This window comes from Wasmannia auropunctata, unplaced genomic scaffold, assembly GCF_000956235.1.
Source record: "Wasmannia auropunctata unplaced genomic scaffold, wasmannia.A_1.0 LD336088.1, whole genome shotgun sequence".
Lineage (NCBI taxonomy): Eukaryota > Metazoa > Arthropoda > Insecta > Hymenoptera > Formicidae > Wasmannia > Wasmannia auropunctata.
The window spans coordinates 3055794-3078553 of NW_012026802.1; the positions used below are offsets into that span (position 1 = coordinate 3055794).

General features: G+C 39.6%; 1 protein-coding gene across 1 annotated transcript in view; it reads left to right on the plus strand.

Annotated features, from left to right (window-relative positions):
• The window catches only part of LOC105448281 (basement membrane-specific heparan sulfate proteoglycan core protein), a 159685-nt gene that overhangs the window by 44714 nt on the left and 92211 nt on the right, over window positions 1-22760 (plus strand). The window contains exons 2-9 of the mRNA XM_011686781.1: window positions 7067-7232; window positions 7396-7571; window positions 8241-8403; window positions 9278-9446; window positions 9530-9690; window positions 10593-10751; window positions 12054-12308; window positions 12940-13056. Of these exons, the coding sequence (XP_011685083.1) occupies window positions 7067-7232; window positions 7396-7571; window positions 8241-8403; window positions 9278-9446; window positions 9530-9690; window positions 10593-10751; window positions 12054-12308; window positions 12940-13056 (1366 nt within the window). The remainder of the gene's footprint in view (window positions 1-7066; window positions 7233-7395; window positions 7572-8240; window positions 8404-9277; window positions 9447-9529; window positions 9691-10592; window positions 10752-12053; window positions 12309-12939; window positions 13057-22760) is intronic.

A 22760-nucleotide genomic window follows, 5' to 3' on the forward strand; every position in this document is an offset into this window, starting at 1 on the left:
AAACTCTGTGGACTCCGTTAGAGTAATATGATGTGCACACATAATAACGAAGACGCTGAACTAATTGAAGAAATTTGATTTCCTCTTTAATTTTTTTTCAATTCATTTCCAACGGATTCCACGTTTAATTTCGCGGTATACTTTTTAATAAAAAAATTCTTCACGTTCAGTTGAGACAATATTTTCCAATGAATCAGCGTTAACAAACAGTCTGATACATGTTCACTCGTGATAAATGCAATCGCGTATCCTCGTATTTATAATTGAAATGAGCAGACTTAAGACGAACAACTTAAAATTACACTCGCGAATTTATGAAGTGTCAAGCATGCAGACGACTAGACAGATCAATTATTATTTGTAACGGCATTTGTATCGATTCTCAACGGACACTTTGCAATTATCGGCGTTGCATCCACACGCCGGAGGATTTTCTGGTATATATATATAAGAATTGATAAGAAGAGACACGGGGGCTTTCGTAGGGATTGTGGAAGAATTGATATCTCGTCATTCGAAATCCTTCTCGCGGAGGGGCTGTCGGCGAGACTGGCTCGCCCCGAAAACTGGTTAATGCGCTTTTTCCGGTGTCGAGGGTTGACGTGCGAATGGCAGACCGCAGCCCGCGGCTCGCTCCCGCCGGCCGGCTGTGAGAATCGGACGTCGCGTTCTCCTCGGGAAATCGGACCGAGATGATTTCCGCAATTTCGCGTGGCCGTGGCCAAGAGAGAGGATTGAGGTATTTGGCCGAGCCGGAATTATTTGGCCGCGTCGTCCCGAAAACGCGGGGATATGAAGGTTCATATAAGATCATCCCCTACTTCGACCTACCGGCTCCACATCTTCAGTGAATACGTCGATATTGTTCTGCGAATTAAGCGTTCCTTGTTAATTAACATCGACTTGTACATATGAATTTTAGCTCTTTTTACCCGTCCGTATGAATTTACCAGAATATTGGATTATGTTTCTGTGTGTCATGATGGTGTGTCCTTTTTATTTATTTCTTCCTTTCACTTATCTCCGTATTTCTTCAGTCTTAATCTGTTACATCACGATCGATTTGTAAATATACGAATTTAGTGGCAAAGCTCATATTCGTTAATTCATTAGCCTGTCAACATTAAGAGAATTCTTGCCGTAACTAGCTTTATTATATTTACGGGTCTAACAATAGTAAGAATTTTTCTACGCTCTCAAGTAATCAAAATATATATTATGCAATTATTTGTCATACAGTATTTCGTGTTATTTAGCCATTTTGTTCATCTCTTTTGGATCCCGGAATGACTCGTTTCTTTTGCAAGAAGCTATTAAAATGCAAAGGCAAGATAGAGGGGGGACACCTTCTCCTGTCCTGGACGCAGATTCGGCGGGCGTGTGTGACCCTCCTTAGTATTCCGCGCGACGCCGCTCTTCTTTTTCGCGCCACGAGATGCCACCTTCTTCCCCATCTTCTTCCTCCCTCTCTTACCCCTCGGGCAGGCACCCCTTTATTCCACTCCATGTAACATGTTCTTCGCATTAATATAGCACGGCTTAAGACAAAGGACGATCGACCGACGTCTCTCGCTCTCCTCTCTCCTTCGTCCTTCTCTCATCTCTTCCCTCCACCCGTTTTTATCGACTCGCGCTCTTCCTCGCGTCATATCGCCGTTCTCTTTCGCGCGTCCTGGAGAACACGAAAGACTGGACGTATATATTCGTTAAGTCAAAGCCCCGGGAGAAGTCCCTCAAATTGGGGGGATTTCTTCGTTCCGACCTGCCTGCCTGCCTGGCCTGCCTGCCTGCCTTACGCGAGACGTGCTGGATCTTGACCTTTGAGCACGTCTCCTCTTTTTTTTCTCGGGACGTATTCTTCAACGCTACTAAATCACACGAAGCCGTTCTATATATGGCCGTCGCGACATTTGCAGTCAGTTCAGTGAAGCGGGATGATTGGTACACCTTATATCAATCATATAACGTTACGGCAATTGTATTAATAATTATTATTACATTTATTTCTCATCATATACAGTCGAAGCTCGATAACTCGAATCTCTATAACTCGAAAACCAACTCGAAAAACTTCGAATTTCTTACTTTAAAACCCATTATAAATTATAAACTCTCGTACAAAGCTTCCGTAATTTTCATATGTTAACTTTCTTTTACTCGAACTTCGATAAGGCGAAACCTTTATAATTTGAAGATTTTTATAGCTGGTTCCTTGAAATTCGAGTTATCGAGGTTCGACTGTATTATTATAACGTTATACGATAATTGTATTAATAATTATTATTAATAATTACATTTATTTCTCACACATGATAAAAAATTGCTATATAGAATTTATATTCTTAGGACCTTTTTACGTATTTATATATGGCCGTCGCGACATTTGCAGTCAGTTCAGTGAAGTGAGACAATTGGTAGACATCTTATATCAATCATATTATAACGTTATGGCAATTGTATTAATAACTATTATTACATTTATTTCTCATCATATATGTATATTAATCATATTATAACGTTACGACAATTGTATTAATAATTATTAATAACAATTACATTTATTTTTCAACACATGATAAAAAATTACTATAGAATCTACATTCTTAGGACCGTTTTACGTATTTACATATCATATTTCATTTCTGTCTGTTCTCTTTGCTCAAATATTATTTATACTTTAAAATAGTTAATTTTATGCTATTGACACGTATCACATATTAAAAGTTACTGCGATATAAATAAATTAGAGAATGATTTTATGATATGTATATACGTCTATCCCTTTTGTATTATCTTATTACTATAACGATATATTATGACATATGATTATATGATGAATGAAAATTAAACTATCGAAGATTACATATTTAAAATAAATTATTATATTTGGCTGTGTATAAGAAGACGTTGGCTGTCTTGTGCTTGTAATGATAATTTTTTAAATTATTTTCCTCCGTCGATCATAATAATCTACAATTTTTCGAGCTAAAAATTTACGAAAGGTCGCTGATTATCTGCAGTACGCTTTGACCTGCAGATTGCAAGCGCTCCGATTACAAGGCGTATCACTACGAAGCACATATGAGGAAAAATGTAATGCGATGCTCGTATTCATTCGCACAACCGCGATTACGTAATTACAACTGACGAAATAATGCATTGCGGAAAAAAACTCTGTCAATCTACATACAATTTCATGAATCAGTAGATTGCCGTTTGTTGAGACAAAGAGAAAGAGATAGAATTCTGACTTTACATTTTCGAAATTTGACTCAAAATTATCATAAATTAATTTAATGTGGACCACTAAATTTGTTCACTGCGAACTATTTTGAGTTTCTGTATTCTTGTTCCAAGTAAGGGAATATTTAATTTAATAATATATTGATTTAATCTTTATTAATAAACATTGACTTTCTCTCTGCAGGTACGTTCACGGAATCTATCCGGAACGTCTCTGTAGTTTCTTTCCCGATTGTAGCGGAAATTGTAATTCTTTCTTTTCAAATACGTTATCTCTGTTATCAGTGGCGATTATGTAAAAAAGACTCTTTTGGCTGGAGCCAGTTGAAGACACCGTAAAAAGATATATATCTGTTATCTCCTGCGCACGTCACTTGAGCGGAGTGTAAGCAAACGAAGATAGCCTACATACGACGGTTCGGTAACATACGGGCAATTCAGAATCGCATCAATGGAGAGAAGCCAGCGGTGAAAGTGCCGCGCTGCTCTCGGTGGCGCTTATCGGTTTTTATCAAAGCGCCGCGTGCGCAGCGATGTAAAAAAAAAAAAACTGCGATATTTCGGCGGATACGTAAAAATTAAGCAAAAGAATATATAGATGTGTGTACCATTGTTTCCTGTATTTAATACTATATATAATTACAAATAATTGCGATTATAGCGTCTTTCCAAAAATGCATGCGTTTCTCACTTCTGTTACCGATTTCTGCATTTCCTCTTGCACATTACCTTGTATAGTCATCGACGCTCCGCATATTCTACGTGCGGTTTGCAGCGACCGCATATGGCAACGAAAGTTTTTGCGTAATTGCGAAATGCACCATCTCGCCGAGTCATTCCGACCGGTGCGTTATTCGGATCGCCAAGGTGAAGCTCGTTAAGAGAAGAAAGGGAGAGAGAGGGAGGGAGGGGGGAAGGGAGAGGGAAAAGGGAGAAAAAAATGAAAATGGGAAGGTTGACCGAGTATCTTACGTCTCCGTCGCGTCTCCGGCAACTTTGCCATCCTAAAGCCCTACGAAGTTCTCCGGTCCTGTTCGACGCAGGACGAATTTCCTAGGGCTACTTAACCTGCGGCACCACGTATTTCCCATGCATTTTAAGGATTTCGGACTATAGGGGCGGTGTTTTGTCGAAGTATGAGCACGTAGTTGCCGTGAAAGGATCATAGAGTGGACTTAGCTGCGGAATCCCGTGTAAAACTTGCCCGGAATAACAAAGTTCCGCGTCTCGGGGTGCACCCCATGCTCCTGCCTGTCCCCCCTCCCCCCCTCCTCCATCGCGGTCAGACTCTTTATTTTTCTCGAACGGCTCTATTATGACGTCCGACCTCGATTTTATATTCTCATTAGCGCTTCGCAGCCGTGCAACGAACTCGTCTGCCGAATGCAGAAATTTATGGAGTGGTGAAACAAGATATAAGAAATATATATATATATATATATATATATATATATACAAGACATTTCGAAACATAAGATATCCAAAGCATGATGAATAAATTTGAGCTTTTAATTTATTTGAGTATATAAACGAGTGGAATATATTGCAATATTTTATTTAATATCTTATCTCCTTCTCCATCACGTATTTATAGATGATTTGATTTGATTTGATTATATCTCATTGAATTTTATTTTAATATTAGAGTATCTGGAATTATACCTTCCTCTTTTCCAATAATCGTTTCAAATTAAATCCGTGCTCTTACTATGATAGCTGACTAACGACAGGCACACGGAATGTCGTTTAAAGGATAATTTAGATGCGAAATTGTCTGTAATAAAACTGCGTCGCGTGCGAACAATGTACCGCAGTTTTCTGGCAGGATGCGCCGCCGCGCATCGCGGTCGTTATCGCGATCTAAAATGGTCCCTCGCAGTACGCGTTTTATCTGCGTCCCGCTAAGCCCGGACTTCCGCAATTTCGAAACAACAAGCGCGCCGGGCGTTGTCGCGTACTTGACGCTCGTGCGCTCGTGGCGCTGTTAAACAAGCCCAAGAAACACACTCGCGAATATGCCGGGGCGCCCGCGCGAGCGATGAGATAAAAAATTAATACCTATACAGAACTGTGCGATAATATATAACGATATCTGCTGCGTCAGCTCTAACGTTCTTCTAACGGGATATTTTTTTTTCGTCCGAAGAAACAACATTATTGGAGCGCTTCGTGCAGCGAATGCGGTGCACGCTGCAACGAACGTACGCGTTTGGGTTGTCTCGAACGCGAATTAATAAACGCATCGCCGCCGTGTCGTTAGCCTCGTTAAAAGCCGAGCTCAAAGTTACATAACACATACGCGCCGTGCTTCGCATCCGCGCATTTCGACAACGTGTGCACGCACGAGCGAATGCGGGCGCTCGCGTGTGTATAAGGCGCGCGCGCGACGTCGGATGCTGCACGCGAATCTTTAAATGACGCCCTGCGCGCGGTGTGCGCGCCCTCGTAATAATACGTCCCGCGGCTGCGGCGCGATTTAAGCTTCATTACCGGTGCACGAGCTCTCCTCGTCTCGCGTCGACGGAAAAAGACACGACGTTTCCGCTCACGTGTTACCGCGCCATGCACTTTGTGCGCGCGTGCATATTCGCGCCGCGTCGGAAACGAGACACCTGTCTTTGTTTGTTCTGCGAAAAGCAGAGCGTTAAAAAGAAATCGACGCTGATGCATCTCCATAAATTTTAATCTTTCTTATTTGTAAACGTGAAGTAAAAGGAGAAGTTAATTATAATTTTTGCTTTTCAATTTAATCAAGAAGCGAATTAAATGCTAAATAAGAAATGGAAATTGAACGGATCTTTTTTTTCTGTAAAAGAAGAATTATAGTTTGATAAATTAAATTTAAAAATAAATTGAAAATTTATTATAATTTAGTAGAAATTAGACAACTTTAATGAAAAACGATTTCTCATTTATTTCACTAATTAAATTGTCGCTCGCTCACGAATGTGAGTATTCGAATGGAACGGCGGAAGAATTTATTCACGATGTAAATAAATAAAGATGCTCGTTAATTGATCGTCGCCTCCTTGCCATTCGTACATAAGAAACGCCCCGTAGGGCCTCACCACCCGGTATACGGTATATTATTCATATCTATGCTGTAACGGCAGCGCGCTTGCATAACCGGGCGGGGTTGTACGTACCCCAGGATCGTCAGGTATTCGCCCATAACGATACGTTATTCCGGTTGGCTCCTGCGGCTTATATCCGGCTACGGGTACGCCGGTTCTCCATTTTCATCCCGCACTCGAGCGACGTCATTGACCCGCTCGTACTCGAATCCTGGGCAGTTTGCCGGTCGCGTGGTTCTTACGGAATCACGACGCGCCGCTGCCGGTAGAATGGCCCCGACGATCCTGAATTTATATCGTGTGTTTAGGTGAGAATTGGTTCTTTATGAGTAACACGTGAGGATACTTGGTGATATACACGCTCGATGGCCTTTCACACGTACGTGCCGCTGCTGCTGGCGCGCGCGCGCGCGCGGCCACATGTGGTTATCCGGGTGGCAGGTACTCGAGCACCCGATGAGATAGTGACTTATGCATTTGTCATAAGTGGCAAAAAAATTGTAACGAATGCGGAGGATATCTATGAGAAACCGCTTGAAATATAAGAAAACCGGGTTTCGAGTTTTACGTTTCAGTAAAAAAATTTAGAAGCTTGCGCGTATATTCTCTGTATAGGGACGGTACATTAATTTGAGGGATCATTATTGAATAATTATTGTATACTTACTATATCGATAGAAACAATAATTATTAGTAATATTATTTTGTTGTAGAATTTCATAATTTACAATATCGATTTGCTTTTTCAGGACGACGACTTGATCTTCGATCCGGAGGGCAAACAAACCGCCGCTCAAGCTCCATTGATCGAGACGCATCAAGACGATTCTTTTTTTCACAGGGTAAAGAGAGAGCTTTTGAATTTATTGAGCCCGCTATCCACGGACATAATCACAACAACGCAAGCGCCGCAAGGTATCAATTCTCTCTTAATTAAATAGATTCAATTAAAAGAAACTATATCATTACCCTGTAAATTTGGACTATTATAGAACCATTGAAAACACTTACATTATTTTTTTTTTTTAAGTTGTGTCATTATCCAATTTTTCAAATGTTCATTTCTTATACTTGATAGAGCAAAAAGAAGATGGAGATCAAAATCAAGATATTGATAAATCCGTCATCTTGAACGATGAGAATAAAGGAAATCGTACTCTTGATCAGCCTGAAACGCCAAGTGAAACGGGTATCGGTGGCATCGAAAGATTGACTCTCGAGAAGAACGAGGACAATGACGAAGCAGACGATGAGGTATAAAACATCATTTCAAAAGCATTTTTTTATCTTTTTACTTTTTATCTGTCGGTCATATTTAATTAAATTGCATGAATATCTTTCCTATATCATAATATATATCATATATTTAAATGGCGTTCGAAGACAAAATAATTAAAATGACAAATCTACAGAAAGATTGTTACAAGGAGATAATAAATTATTTAAACATTTGCGGTCTTCAATCTTTTAATCAGTGTTATGACATTTATGGGCTTAACCAGGATTTTGTTTAAAGGCTAGGGGCCAAATTAGAGTTGAGACTTTTGAACACGAGGAAGGGCGGGAAGAGGGTAGTCGAGTGGTATGGCCTATTAGACTTGTTTTGCTTTATATTATTATTTTTAATTAATTACTGGTAAATCACAAATTCCTACGTAGTGAATTTACTAATTTCCTTTATTTTTTTTCTTAAAATTATAAACTGATTCTTCGAACAGGTTAAACTTAAATTTATAAGTTACTAGTCGTCTTCTCAAAAAATCTTTGTATACTTAACTTTTATCTTCAATTCTTTTTTCTTTTTAAAAATTAATTTTTTGTAAATAATTATTTTAATTCTTCTTTTAAGATTTGGAAGGGCACACCTCCTTTGTTACATTCATGCATTCATCTATTACATGAAAATGTTATTATTGTTTACAGCACGAAAATGAGATTAACAACGCCGCGGAAAGTCAAAGAATACCAATAACGTACAATTCTGATGACGAAGATTTGGCTGGTTCAGGAGAGATCGAAGGCAGCGCAGGCGAAATAGATTATCATCCAAACGTAAACCAAAATCGCAACACTGATGGCAAAGCACGTAAGTCTTTCTTCATAAAGCCGTGATTCCATTAATTAAAATAAAGAATTGAAGAATAGTAGGATAGAATTTAATTCATTATTTGCTTCTTTGCCTTTTTCCGAGAGAGAAATTTATTAAATTTTTATTAATTTCAGCTGTTTGTGGAATAGCGGGCTAAAAGTATAATAGTTTCTTAAACATTGTATGATAAAGAATAAGAAAAATAATAAAAATTTATTTATTTACTATATATAATAAACTTCTTATTAAATAAATTCCAGAAATATATTTCCAAAAATATTTCGATATTCTTATAACATCAGTGCAGAAAATTGATTTTATATTAAAATGTACTACTTATTCTGTCTAAATGTCAAAAATATTTCGATCCGTGAAATATGTAAATTAACAATATATATGTAAATTAATATTAATTAAACTATTATATCGCGATATTAATTATTTGATATAGAGTATATTATTTATTTAAATTGTGAAAAATTTTTAAAGGTGAAAATATGCTATACTTTTACAATGAGAATGTTTTTATGTGAAAATGATGAAAAATTAAGCTATATTACTTTAATGTATTTTTACTTTTCCTATAACAAGAAGATTATTCTCTTTAAAACATATTTTTAAAAAAATCTTGAATAACAATAAATTATTTATTTTGTTTTTTACCGTCAGGCTTTCAAACATATTATTAGTAATATTAGAAAGCATTGATTAATAGTTTCATAAAATAGATAAATAAATATAAAGCATAATATACAAGACATAAATAAAAATGACATTTGAAACAGAATACTCTTTCTAGCAGAAGTATTATTTATTGATGTATTTTTTAAGGAATCAATTATTTATTACTAACAAACTGTTTCTCTTACAGGATTCTATCGAATAACATTGACAGTTGGCGAGCCCTATAGGCGAGAGTATGCTGATAGAAACAGTCTTGAGTACCGAGAATTGAGCAGCAATCTCACACACGCCGTCGAGAATTTGTACAATCGTTACTTTCAAGGACACAATCATTTCGCCAACGTCGTCAAAATATCGTAAGTATATCATCCATTTCGATATTCTCCGTGTCGCGTCTCTATCGCATCTAATTTAATAATAATTTAAATTTCGCTTTCAGGCCAACGACCGACGCTTTTACGTCGCAAGTTACCCTAGACATTGGTTCGACAATCACGGACGAGCTCGAGGTGCGTGCCGTCCTAGAGGAACAGCTGCAGTTTCATTCCTTGGGCAGCATCCAAGTAGGTCCGGAGGGATTCACGTTCAGGATATTCCAAGGTATTTCCATCTTAGGCGGCTACCGCCTAACGACATGGAAATGATCGATTTCACGTTGGAGCTTTCGAAACTAAACTTCGTAATTCGTTCAGCTTTCCATGATGCAGCCACGATGCTTGCGAAAAGTCCGAATACAGGAAACATGGAGAGCCGGTGAATATCGAACGGTCGACTCTGCTCAACGAACGGGATTGATAGCTGTGCTCAGAGAAAAAAAACTTATACACAACAATCGAGAAGACAATAGCATAAGACTTAGCATCGAAAACTGAAATCGATCATTTCGGTGGAACGCACGATTTCGGCGTGTTTAGACTGTTAGAACGTTGATCTGTACGAGATCTGCATGAGGAATGCAATCTTCGTTTCTTACTGCTTTTAAGCGCAAGTTTCACTCAGAATTTTCACAATCTCCAATTACTTCATAGAAAACTCCATTTATATATTTTTCGTTCTTTCAAGTTTTTATTAAGTTCATCGTTACTACTTTAATTTATGAACACGGAAAAAACGATTTTGATGAAGGTAATATTTTGCTAAATACAGATCTGAAAATAATTCTTGTTTAATCATCAAAATAATTTGTTGGAAAGTTAAAAATTATAAGCATTGCTGTACAACGTGTTGATATTCTAGCAATCATTGTGACTTTCCAACAAAATTATTTCGATTATCGAACAAAAATTATTTTCAGATCTGGATCCAGCAAAATTGTTCTTTCCGTGAATATATTTAATTCCAATTTCCTCTTCGATTAAGTTTTCGTTCTCATCAGTTGCTCTTTATTTTTTTCAAACTTCCTACCCCTTTCAAAACGAACCGACTGGTGCCACCGATTCGCTTATTCCACCTTTCAACGCAATGAATGCAACACAAACACCACACGCGACATTCGAGCGCAGCCGGAGAGAAGGACACGCAGCCGGAATGCGATCAGATGGCCGAATTAAGGTGCAGAAACGGCGAATGCGTGCCTCTAGAATCCCGCTGCGACGGCGTATTGCAGTGCAACGACGGTTCCGACGAGGACAACTGCCCGCCGCTGAACAGGACACGCGACGGTAAGTACGCGGGACACCGCACTAGGGCGATCCTCTCCCTGCTGAGGGTAGAAAACCTGTACATAACACTAGATCGCTGTTGATAGCGCTTATCTCTACAACTCACACCTTTATCCTTCTTTTCTGACTAACGAAGATTACAATGTGGCCTATGTACATACAGATATATACGGTACGTTGTAACATAGATGTAAGCGTAACTTCGTCAAAAATATCGGTACACGGAAAAAATTGCTGTGGATGTTACAATAATATTCTCTATGTTTGAAAAAAAAAATGCATGTGAATTTAAGTTATATTGATGTTACATGGCATTCATCTGTTGAGATATGCTCATCAGTACGGTTGTCACAACCGTAGTGCTTAGGATAAATAATATTCGGTTAGAATATCTTCATATATGTGGTTGCCTCAACCGAAGCATTATTGTTATCTCTCTAGTATGGTCTGTACAACAAATAGTATGATTGAGATATATATATATATATATGATATAGTTGTACGTCACAACATTGAGGCTGAGAGTTCAGTTAACTATATAAATGACTTCCAAAGTATTTTAGTTCCTATAACTCTTCTAAATTGATGGGCGAAAATTATCACAATTATTAGGTTGTGGCAACAGCAATTTTTTTTCCGTGTATGATTTATTTATTATTGTAATTCTTCAGCTTCACTAATTTACAATTTAATACGAATTATCGTGTTTATGTATATCTTGGAATATCTCTCATAGATTTTTCATGGAGATCAAGCCGGTGTGGCGAGCTCTACTATAGATTTTCTGTCTATCATCTTTATTTCTATCTTCATTAACATCCATTTTACATTAACCGCGATCTCCCGTTTTTTAACCATATTTTCAACCTCGCTTAAATAACAGAATACAGTTAATATGAAGTTATTTTAGAATATAATTTATGCGAGACTCTCTTTCTCTCTCTCTCTCTCTCTCTCTTCCTCTCTCTCTCTCTACAGTAATAACTTGCCTATAAAAAATAAATACTTGTACACAGAGAATAAAAATGTAGAATCTACGATTAAAATTTATTTTGACAAGAATATTACACAAAAGTTATTAATATAATATTCTTGAAAAATAAATGTTTCTTTTCTTCTCTTCTCGCATAACTTGTAAAGTATTTGAGTGAGCCTGGCAAAACTAAAGCACAGGTTGAAAAATCTGGTATCACTCTGTCGTCTGACGATTCGCCTAATTCGCATTCCTCATTAACAAGCGTGTAAAAAATTCGCGTATTACAATCGTCAAGACTGACACCACGCTGATAAACGAAACGACAGATTTTGAGTACACCACCGTGACACCGCTACATTACCCGGTGGAGACGACCCGCAGATCCCAGCCTGAGGTAAAGCCGGAGGTATCGGACGTCGACGACAGGGAAACCGAGGAGTCCACGCTGAGGTCGAACAAGTGCCGCGCCGACGACACGGTGCGTTGCCACGACGGCAGTCGTTACATCTGCTCGGTGCAGCAGTGCGACGGTATCCCGGACTGCGATGACGGTGGTGACGAGGATGATTGCCCGCACCCAGGTATAACAGGTTGAGCCGATTGATCCTCGCCGAGGATATCGCGACTAAAGTTGGTGATCTATAGAAGAACCGCGGACTCGTCGTTTTGGCGGATACCGGGAACAATGTGACCGGAAAAATGGTCTTAAAGTTATAATTAAAGGATTTTATTATATTTCAATAAAATTATATGGCATTCGATAACTCGTTAAAATCGGAAGCGGTTCTTCTAATTAAATATGTATCTAACTCTCTTTGCATTCTGAATGTATTGTATGTATATGTACATAAACTAGTATGGATGTATAAGCTTCTTTTTGTAATGTGATATTCTTTTATATATATACAATCTTACGTGTGTACATTATTATGCATATATCATGAGATATGTTTAGAAAGTTTCAATTACATGTTTTATCCCCGTCCTACAAAATTGTAAATATGTTGTTAAAATTCGTAGACTTTTGTCGCATCGATGCATGTAATGTGCTAACGAGAATAAGATTCTCGTACATTTTTCTAATGCTTTCTATGTTAAAAAATTCTTGTGTTTTTCATCAATATCACGTACGAACGTATTTTTCAAATATGAAAGCATATTATAGCGATAATTGTAAAGAAATTAATGCAATTAACAATTTACGTTTTACAGGCTGCAGCGCTGGCGAATTCCCGTGCGACGTGAACAGATGCATACTGGAATCTCAACGGTGCAACTTTATAGAGGATTGCCAAGATGGTAGCGACGAATATGATTGCAATTATCCAGGTGGGTATCTCTTTGTAATTTATATCGATATTTAAAAATGAATCGCAGGAATAACTTTTATTTATTTAAGTAAAACGCATTCTTCTTTGATCTCGTTAGAAAACTGCGAACGTAAAACTGCAATTTGATCTATTAATATTCTAAAAACTGCGATTAAATCTGTTTCCATCTATTTAGCTTCACTTATCTAGCTCTCCTATAAAATTAAAAATCTTGCTCTCATAGAATTATCAGATATTATCATATGATATTGCACATGTTGATTTTCGAATATAATATTATTTAAACTTTGGGACGATATACGTATTTAAAAAATACGACAGTAAGTACGACAGACGATCAAATCGATCGTCTTGAACTTTGCGAAATATCGGTTTTACCGACCGCACGATAACGGATGGTGCATATCACCTACTCTTGAACACCCTGTATCTTACCTACGACCGTTAGTTTATCAGTCTGGATGAGGAGTTGAACGTAGACGGTATAGACCAGTTACCTGTTCTACCGACCCGAGGGGATCGATAGGGGCTGTCATCCCTCGGTATCCTCTTCCACCCCTGCAGTTGGAACTTCGCTTATCGAGATCGACGGTTTATCGGCGACGGCGTCCCGACGGCCGCGCAACGCCGCCGCGACATTAATTCAAATCGGTCTGCCCCACGTCCGACCGTGGGCGTTGGTGCAAATTTCCGGCGACGTGTCTCCTCCGCGAGCGGGCGAAGCGAATCCCTAAGCAGCAGACGGAAGCTGCGGTTTTTCCAGTAGAAAAATAAGGTCAGACGGGGGGAGGCTGGCGCGCACCCCCGGTACGTACCTACTGAATATTCAAAGCTCGAGGGCTTTTTCTCCTGTCCCGTGCCGCCGTTCCGCGCGTCCCCTCGGCCTTTTTTTCCTCTCCCCCTCCCCCCCCCCCCGCTAGCTTCCTCCGCCTTCGAGTGGAGGACGATCGTGGTCAACAACGTGGAAGCGCCGGATACCGGGCCGGTGTTGTAAAGCCCACCCGATTGCGGCTACACGTACGGCGCTTTGTTGCGCGAGAGAGCCAGCTTAATTAGACAGCTACGCGCGTTCGGCCGGGAGGGGTAAATTAGCTCAGTGGTATCGGCTTGTTGAATTATATTCTCGCGCCTTCTCCTCGAAAAGCACGAAGAAACATCGAGTAATCGTGGTTCATGTGTTACTTGACTAATTACGCTGTAACTTATACGTTGTATCTTACAACACACCGCGCTATAACTGCAGTCTTCTTTTTTTTTTTGTAAAATTGATGTAGAAACATTTTTTAATCATAAAGCGTTGTATCTTACAACACACCACGCTATAACTGTCTTCTTTTTTTTTGTAAAATTGATGTAGAAACATTTTTTAATCATAAAGCGAACAGATATATTCGACAGCATGTAGAAATAATTTTATTCCATGCATTGAAAAATATATGTTCCAATACATTATAATCGCGACTTTTCATAACAATTATATTTCGCGTAATAGCGAAAAAATTCGGGAAACCGGGCTAATTATTTCCGTGATTTATACATACAATGCGCATAACGAATCGGCGGCACACATTTGCGCGTATATAACGATAAACCATAGCGTTCTATATTGAAACTCGTATTTTTCGTCGCATTATCGTGATTTCACAATTATCCCCCCATTGAAAATGAACAATTCACAATCACGACTTGAAGCGCCGGTCTCGGTGTGAAGCTACAGTCGATGTTCCGTGTTGTCGACAAATAGCTCTGCCTCTATCGCAGCCGCCGGTTGCTGTGCGATCGAGATTCTTGCTCCCTTGGTTAATTCAAATGGAAGCATCGCGCGTCCACCTGGTCGCGATTGCGGTTTTCATCACGTCATTTTATTACGGCCATCGCGAGTAATCTCGGAATCGTTAAAATCCGCTGTACGCAACCGCGTGGAGTTATTACTTCGCCGTTGTTACTTCCGTCCTCGTAACTCGCGCGCCGGACGAGAGGTAAAAAGAAAAAAAAGAAGGAAGGAGCACCACACAGGAACAAATTGAGGAACGGCTTCCCGCCGCTATTCCGTTAATCGTTCACCGGCGGCGAACTGGGGCAGCGCGCGCTCGCGGCGCGATGGCTCGCGATCGAAGGATATAATCCTGCGAGGGCAGATCGTAAATCAAGCCGGCCGTGCACGCTCGCTCTTTCTCTCTCTCTCTCTCTTTCTCCCCCTCTCTCTCTCCGTACATCCGCGCTCTCATCATTTAAACGTCTCATGGTTAGCGGATATCTTCCGAGTCTTCCGGCAGGCCTTTTTTTTATCCCTGCGAGAAACGACGACAGGGGCTTGCGCCCGCGAGTAGGACGAGAGGGACTGGCACGAGGGGCACGGGTGGAAGAAGGGGGACATCGCCGAAGCACCGCTTCACATAAATATCCGCAGACACGCAGGTTGCGGGCCCGGCAAGAAGAGCGCTTTTACTTGCTCCCGGTAATCGCGATGTGCATGCTTAATCAATATTCAAGTATTCAGTCGTGAGGCACGGGGAAAGGGGAGGGGGAAGGATCCGGTAGCTCTCTTTCTCTTTCTTTCTCTTCCCTCGTTGATTCACCCCGCCTCTCTCTTTCCATCTCATTGCGCGCTCTCTCTTCTCTCTCGAGTAGGAATGCGCATAACTAGTTTCGTGTCCTCGGGTACCCTCCCTCGCGCGAGCGATATGCCCCCCTCGGACAATTATGAGTACCGCTCGGTCGGAGGATTGGAGGGATGAGGCAACGATGGGCGCAGGGGGGTACAACGGGCGAACGAGTACCCCTGGAGGAGGGCAGAGCCGAGAGAGGGAAGGGAGATAACTTGCACGCTAGGCACCGCCACGACAAACGTCAACCCCCGTCGTCGTCGAACATTATTCAGGTGCGTCCTTAGCGCCGCGTATATAGACTGGTCGACTTAAACGTCCGCAACGTTACGTCCTTGAGCGGCGGAGAACGTCGGTGAGTGCGGAAAGGCCAGAGATACGGCGAAATTTCAGCGTAAGCTTTTTACTAATAAATCGAGACCGCCTTGTTTATACGATCCGCGTTCGATAAATATACTTTTTCTGTTTTTTTTTTTTTTTTTTTTTTTTCCTTTGGATTGAAACGTCCGAATTATTTATCTTCTTTGGCTCAAGTATTTCTGGAGAACGAATTATAGCTAAGACACATTTTATCTAATCATTAATGAATGGCGTTGTCAAGTGTGTCTTAATGTTTCAGAACATATATAAGTAAAGTCTTCTTTCTACGTCGCTATTTTATATTAATAGTATTTTTGCATAATAAACTTTATAGTATTTTGGAATATATGCAATAGTATAAAACTTCAAATGTCCCGATAATAGATTTCAAAATGTGAAATACTTTCGCGCTACGGAATTAATCTAAACTAGTGTGCGCCGACTATCGTCCGCGATATTTCTTGGCGAAGACATTCACGATTGCTTTTATAACGTAGCGCAATGCATTCGTTGTCGGAAGTATAACGATGGAGGTCGGTAGTTTCAGGAGAGGCTTCCTCGTGCCTTTTACGACGGGGACTTCTGTGTAGCCACGTCACGTCAAACGAGGCCAAATATTGTTATTGCAAACTTATACATGCTAATAGTCGAGCGATACTTCTGCCGTAAATACCGAGCGAGTTTTAGCTGCAGAACTTATAAACCGATCGTACCACCGTCGCTCACAGCTATAAATTCGGCTGATAAATTAAGTTAAGTAAATTCTCTGTCTCCGCATGCACGTCAAAATCAAACCAGATCAAATTGTGATCTAAAAAAAAAGGTAGCGAATTATTAAACGAGATTTAGATAATTCATACTATTATTCGTGCTTTAAATATAAAGCGAAACGACGGCTTGAACGGAGCAGTGAGGTAAACTTGGGGCTTGGGGCTGGCGCAGCGCGGTGATAGACGATGGTAATAGTACGTAATGGTAGGCTGTTCCTTCGGCGTTTGATGCTTGTCCGATTACAAGCCGGCTGGTGTGTCGTACGACCATTAGGCTTTACGCTTACTCTCTCTTTTGCATGTCATTACATCTTAACGCCTCCGCTGCGAGCGTAAACACACGAGCGCGTCCGCGAACGTCCGGCCTGCGAGAATTTATCGTTCCTCGTTCTGTCCGAAAAACACATCCGCAAAAAGAAGTCCACTCGGCTAATGCGCGTCGACCGTATTCGGATATATTGCTCGCTATCACTTCTCACTCTTGCACACGTCCTCGTCGAGCTATCTTCTCCAGCTTGTAACAGGGAAACCAAAGATTTAGGGCAGTCCGACATTTTGCAAAACATCCGGCAAATTTCTTCCTACGTGATTTCACTTGCAAATATAATATCTTCTCTTGTTTTTTTAGTGTGTAATTATCGATTAATTTTTTTATATAGCGTATATAATTCCAATTATGTTTTCCTTTCAACTTATTTGGCGATTAACTTATAAATATAGTACTTCAAATATTTTTTTTGTCATTACGTTTTGAGCAACTTGAAGAAAAATATGTCAATTACCTTTGTCGGTTAATACACGGAAAGAACAATTTTGCTGGATCCAGATTTGAAAATAATTTTTGTTCAATAATCAAAATAATTTTATGCGAAAGTCAAAATGATTACTATAGAATATCAAAATGTTTTATAGCAATGCTTATCAGTTTTAACATTCCAACAAATTATTTTGATGATTCAACAAAAATTATTTTCAAATCTACAATGTGTTCAGCAAAATTTTTAGACCTTTCAACAAAATCGATCTTTTTGTGTATGATTCTAAAAATATTGAAGATTTTACTACAATTTACATAAAATAGGATAAATGCGGGTAATAGGTGCACATTGATAAATTATGTTAACGTGCGGTCAGCGTTTATCGATCCAGCTACTTAGGGTAAATAATGATATCTATTATCGGATCATTAGACGTTATTATGTTATTCTATTTCAACGACATTGCCAACATGAATAAAGAAAATTCTGTTCACCGTATGAAGTAATGATTAATTTCACAAATGTCATCGATTAACTCTACTTACATATAACGCATTGCCGCGGTAAATTTAAAATTGAATTATATTAAAATTTTTTTATGGAATACACGCAGCGCTGCGCCGGGCTTAAACGTCGGGCGAAAATTAACTAGCGCGATGAAACTGTGACCTTAACACGCACTATACACACGAGCTGCTTTTTTTACAGCGCGCTAGTTCTGGGACAAACAATAGATTCCTGGGCCGCAAAAACGTTATCCTCATACGTAGTCGGCCGGACATTTACATCGCTGCATTTTTCACGAGCGAAGTGCAGTTGCGCGTTTTACACGTGGGCAAAAACTATAGTGCCGAAACCGGTTTTGATCGTCCCTGCCGAAAACCGACATATTAGAAATGTATTTCTCGGTCCTCTAATTGAAAATTTTTCAGACACCTTCAAAGCGGCGATTTAAGCAAATTTAAGTTTCGCAGAAACGTCGAAACTTCAACTCCTTTGTTCGACAAAGAAAAAAGGGTAAAGAAAATCTTTGGTGTTACGCATTTTTAACCGTTTATTCCTTTTGTCCCCCCCTCCCCTTCGCGTTTTTAGAAATAAAAAAGACATCAGTCATATAGTGACACGCGTCCGAGCGATGGAGCTTAACGCGCGCTGTACATACAAGCAACACGCGTAATACGCGCGCGAATGCATGTTTGATCCTATCAATAGCGTATCAACGTTGGAGTTTCGTGCCAGGCAGATAACGTATAAAGTATTGTCCTTGTTGCATGCCGTCGCATTGGCATGATCCGCGCCGTTGCGTGATCGCATCTCCGCACGTCGCGAAGTCCGCACATTACCGCCGTCGATCAGCGCGGCATTCGTCCGTTCGTTTACACTTTCGAGACGAGGCTAGAGCTATATAGAGCGCGGACACACGTTTTCACAGGCGAAAAACGAGCCTCCGTCCCCGCACATGCTGTACACGGACAACGAGTTTCTAATTGACCACTCGCATGCGCCGTGCACCAGTCGCCGCGGGTAAAGCTGCAAAATATTATATCTTATCAATTTATTTCCATTTTCTTCTTTATTTACTTCCACCTTCAACGTATACGCTATAGCGCCGGTATGCGCCCCCGGTAGCTTATCTGCGGTATGCGTTTAATAGCGCCCGGCATTCATTCTCAACAAGGACGGCTCTGTTCTCGAACTCTGGCGCGAGTGCAACGTTAAATTGTTGCATTTCGCTGATCAGCAGGACCAACTGAGCCGTGAGGAAATAATGCTGTCCCATTACCCCCACCTGCCCGCCACTTGTGCCCCGACACTCGTGCGATTTTATAATGAAAAATGTTTAATTTATCTTCAATTAAAATATTCATGAGTCGCGATACGCAATATCGATGTGTTTTGAAAATGCAGAGCGTCTCGTCTAGAAGGGCAATGTGAAAAATTGACATGATTTTTATTCGATATTTTTATTCTACAGATACACATGGCATATGTGCATATTTTATATTATAAAAGCAAGACAGCGTGATATAAATATTTTTATATTTTCATATCCACTTACTGAATGCGTCGATTCGAACAGTTGCATTACAGAACCGATTTCACTGCAAATGAATTGAAGACATGACATCTTTTCATATATTATTAGAGTTATAAAATACGTCGGAATGAATATCCTATTAATATTAATGCCAAATATTCAGTGTTATGTGTAGGAAAATAAAAGTACCTCCCAGAGTAGTTTAAAGAGTTACTTCAATCATATGTGATCAATTCTGAGTTCATTTTCAGGTGCAAAAAGAACTCAGAACTCCTAGAAAAAGAATTCTTTTTGCATCTAAAAATTAACTCAGAATTGACGTACGACTGAATTCCTTTCCGACTCCCTGTGCTATCTGGGATCTCTTTTAACGAATTAGTGCCTCGCGCATTACAGCGCTCTCGAGATGATATTTTGTTACTTCGATATCGCTATTTCTGTACGACGTGTTCACATGATGTTGGCGTTGATACGGAATACATACAACGAATGAATTTAGCATGCCTACTTTAGATCGGATGACGCCTACGTCAAGGCGTATTCCATTTGTAAGGGATAAATGACATAACATGTGTTGAGTGACTTGGCTGAATAGAAGATGAGCGATTGCACGAAGTTGTCCCCGTTTCCAAGTTTGGTTATTTCCACGTGCATATCAATGACTTGAGGGGTTGGTGCGCGCGCGCGCACGGCGGAGCCCTTCACGCGTTTACAATAATACCTTCTCAATTTGTGTCTTAACCCGGGCGGTGAGTTAATTCACTAGCTAGGCTGCGGCGTTACGGCGGTAATCTTAGGTATAACTAACTCTGATGGTAGGCTGTATTGTTATAAATTAGCTTTGATTATTAGTGCATAACATGACAATAGCAAGAACGGACTTTGTCAAGAGAGTACATATACTGCTGATATCAAAGATATAATCGAAATCAATGATTTCCTCACGAAAAGAAGAAAAATGAAAAAAGGAAGAGAATACAAGTAAAGAGAAGAAACGAAGAGAAAAGAAGTGTCGATAAGAAGAAGAAAGAAGAGAGAGAGAGAGAGAGAGAGAGAGAGAGGAAAGAAGTAAGAAAAAGAGAAAGAAGGAAAAATTTTTTATTCATGTCGGATAAGAATATGTATGCCAGGGATTACAAAGTTTTTCGTTGGAATAATGTCCACGTACATTAGTTTTCACTAATACCTTGTTCTTATTTCTTAAATAAATAATAACGCTAGTAAGTAGCCGATAAGAATATTTTTTAACAAAAGAAAATTGCTCTGTATATAGGACAAATCGAAAGAGGCAGAAACAAAATGAAATCTGTCAAGGGTAATCCATAAATTTGTCCATATTTTTGTCTGGTTTTGAAGCACATAAAATAGTTTATTATTTCAGCAATAGTGATGTTGATAACTTTTATACGTCTATACGCGAAAATGTAAACGTGACATATGTATTGACAAATGAGGATATCAGTTTTTGCGTAATTTCCAAAATTAACTAACTTTCGAGAATATGTTATCGCTTCTGGAAAAATTTCTGGAAACTTTCTAGAAACTAATCTTTGACAAAAGATCGTGTGGTCCGTCTGAAATGTATGGAAGGCTGAATATTCAGTGGCCGTAACATTTTCCGAAGTTTCGGTCACTGCAGGAGACGGCTATTTGTGAGCCAGAATAGTTTGGTACCTGTATACCGAGCGACTTAAACGGTAACATTTACTTGTAGCTATTTTCAGGTGTCGACCGTATAAAATCTTTATCCAAACGTCTCACGTGTGAAAACGATCTTACGCTTTAACATGTATAACTTCTCGGCTCTTTCATTATATCTGCAAACAGTTAATGGAGGAAACGTGTTGTTATTTCAGATTCGCCTTCAATTAGGCGATGATTTCTGGCAGTAATCTTAACTTTTCGCAAATCATTTCATTCGACGGCGTATGAATGATAAAAGCGTTAATTACGTCAGTTCAACCCACCTCGCAATCCCGACATATTTTGAAGATTCGAACTACTTGAGATTCTAGGAATGTAAGAAGACAGATACATACTTCCTGACTTGTCAATTTTCATTACGGGCGAACCATCCCTCTCGGTCGTGGCAAATGGATTTAATGTATGCAAAGTTACCATAGATTTTAGTATTTCTCAGAGAACATGTATAAATTTTAAGTATGCCTTACTGATAGTAATATGCACAGATCCTCGGTCGAATATAAAAGCTTTCACGCTTCATGAAAATTTTATGCCAAATTCGAACTTAAAAAAAGAGATTTGTTCTTAAAATATTAATATACGCTGGGTCATACGTCAGTGTTCCATATTTCATATACGGGAATACCATAAACGAGGTTGGCATGAAGCATTTAAAACGTTAAGAATGTTGGATCTAAAATGTACTTGCTAATTTTTTCAAACTTTTCCTAAATTTATTTAAAACTCTTCTATAATACTGCAGTATGTACTTGCGTAGAATATGTTATATTTTCGTTCCTTTAATGATTATTATTAATATTATTATTGAAGGCGGCTTTTCTCGCGGACGTGGGACGAGCACGATCGTTGTTGTGTCGTCCGAACGCGAAAGCGGGTTTGCTTTTATCAACGGTGGCGGCTCGCTCGCTTTTTAGAATTCATTTTCGGCTTTAAGCTTCATTTCGCGCGCGCGAGAATTAAGCGCGCTGAGGGGCGGCGGCGAGAGCAGCGGGTGGTTGGAGGACAAACAGCAGATTGGTAGGCGTTACCGTGGCACCTCGTACACTTAAGGTCCACTCGTAACAAACGAACAGCACCAACGACAAACAGTCGGTGTATATGTATATGCAAGGTACAGTACGCCGCAACAATATTCCTCGCAGCTTGATCCGTCGAACATTCTGTGCCCTTGTATTAATCAAGACTTCCCTTCTTTTACCGAATCTATCGATCGTAAACAAACGTCGAACGAAGTGTGCATAGAAAAATCAGATCCTTTTTGCTTTCTTTCTCTAATCTTTTTTTGGAGAAATTAGGTCTGAAGTGAAATTACGTTCTATATTTCTTCATTTCGGTGTACTTAAAATCATAATTGAAAAACCGCATTAAATATTTTACAATTTAAAAATAAAATTGGAAAAACGAAAATCAAGGAATTCAAATGTCCTTAGCTCTTAAACATTACACAGTTGTACTGATCCAGTTCC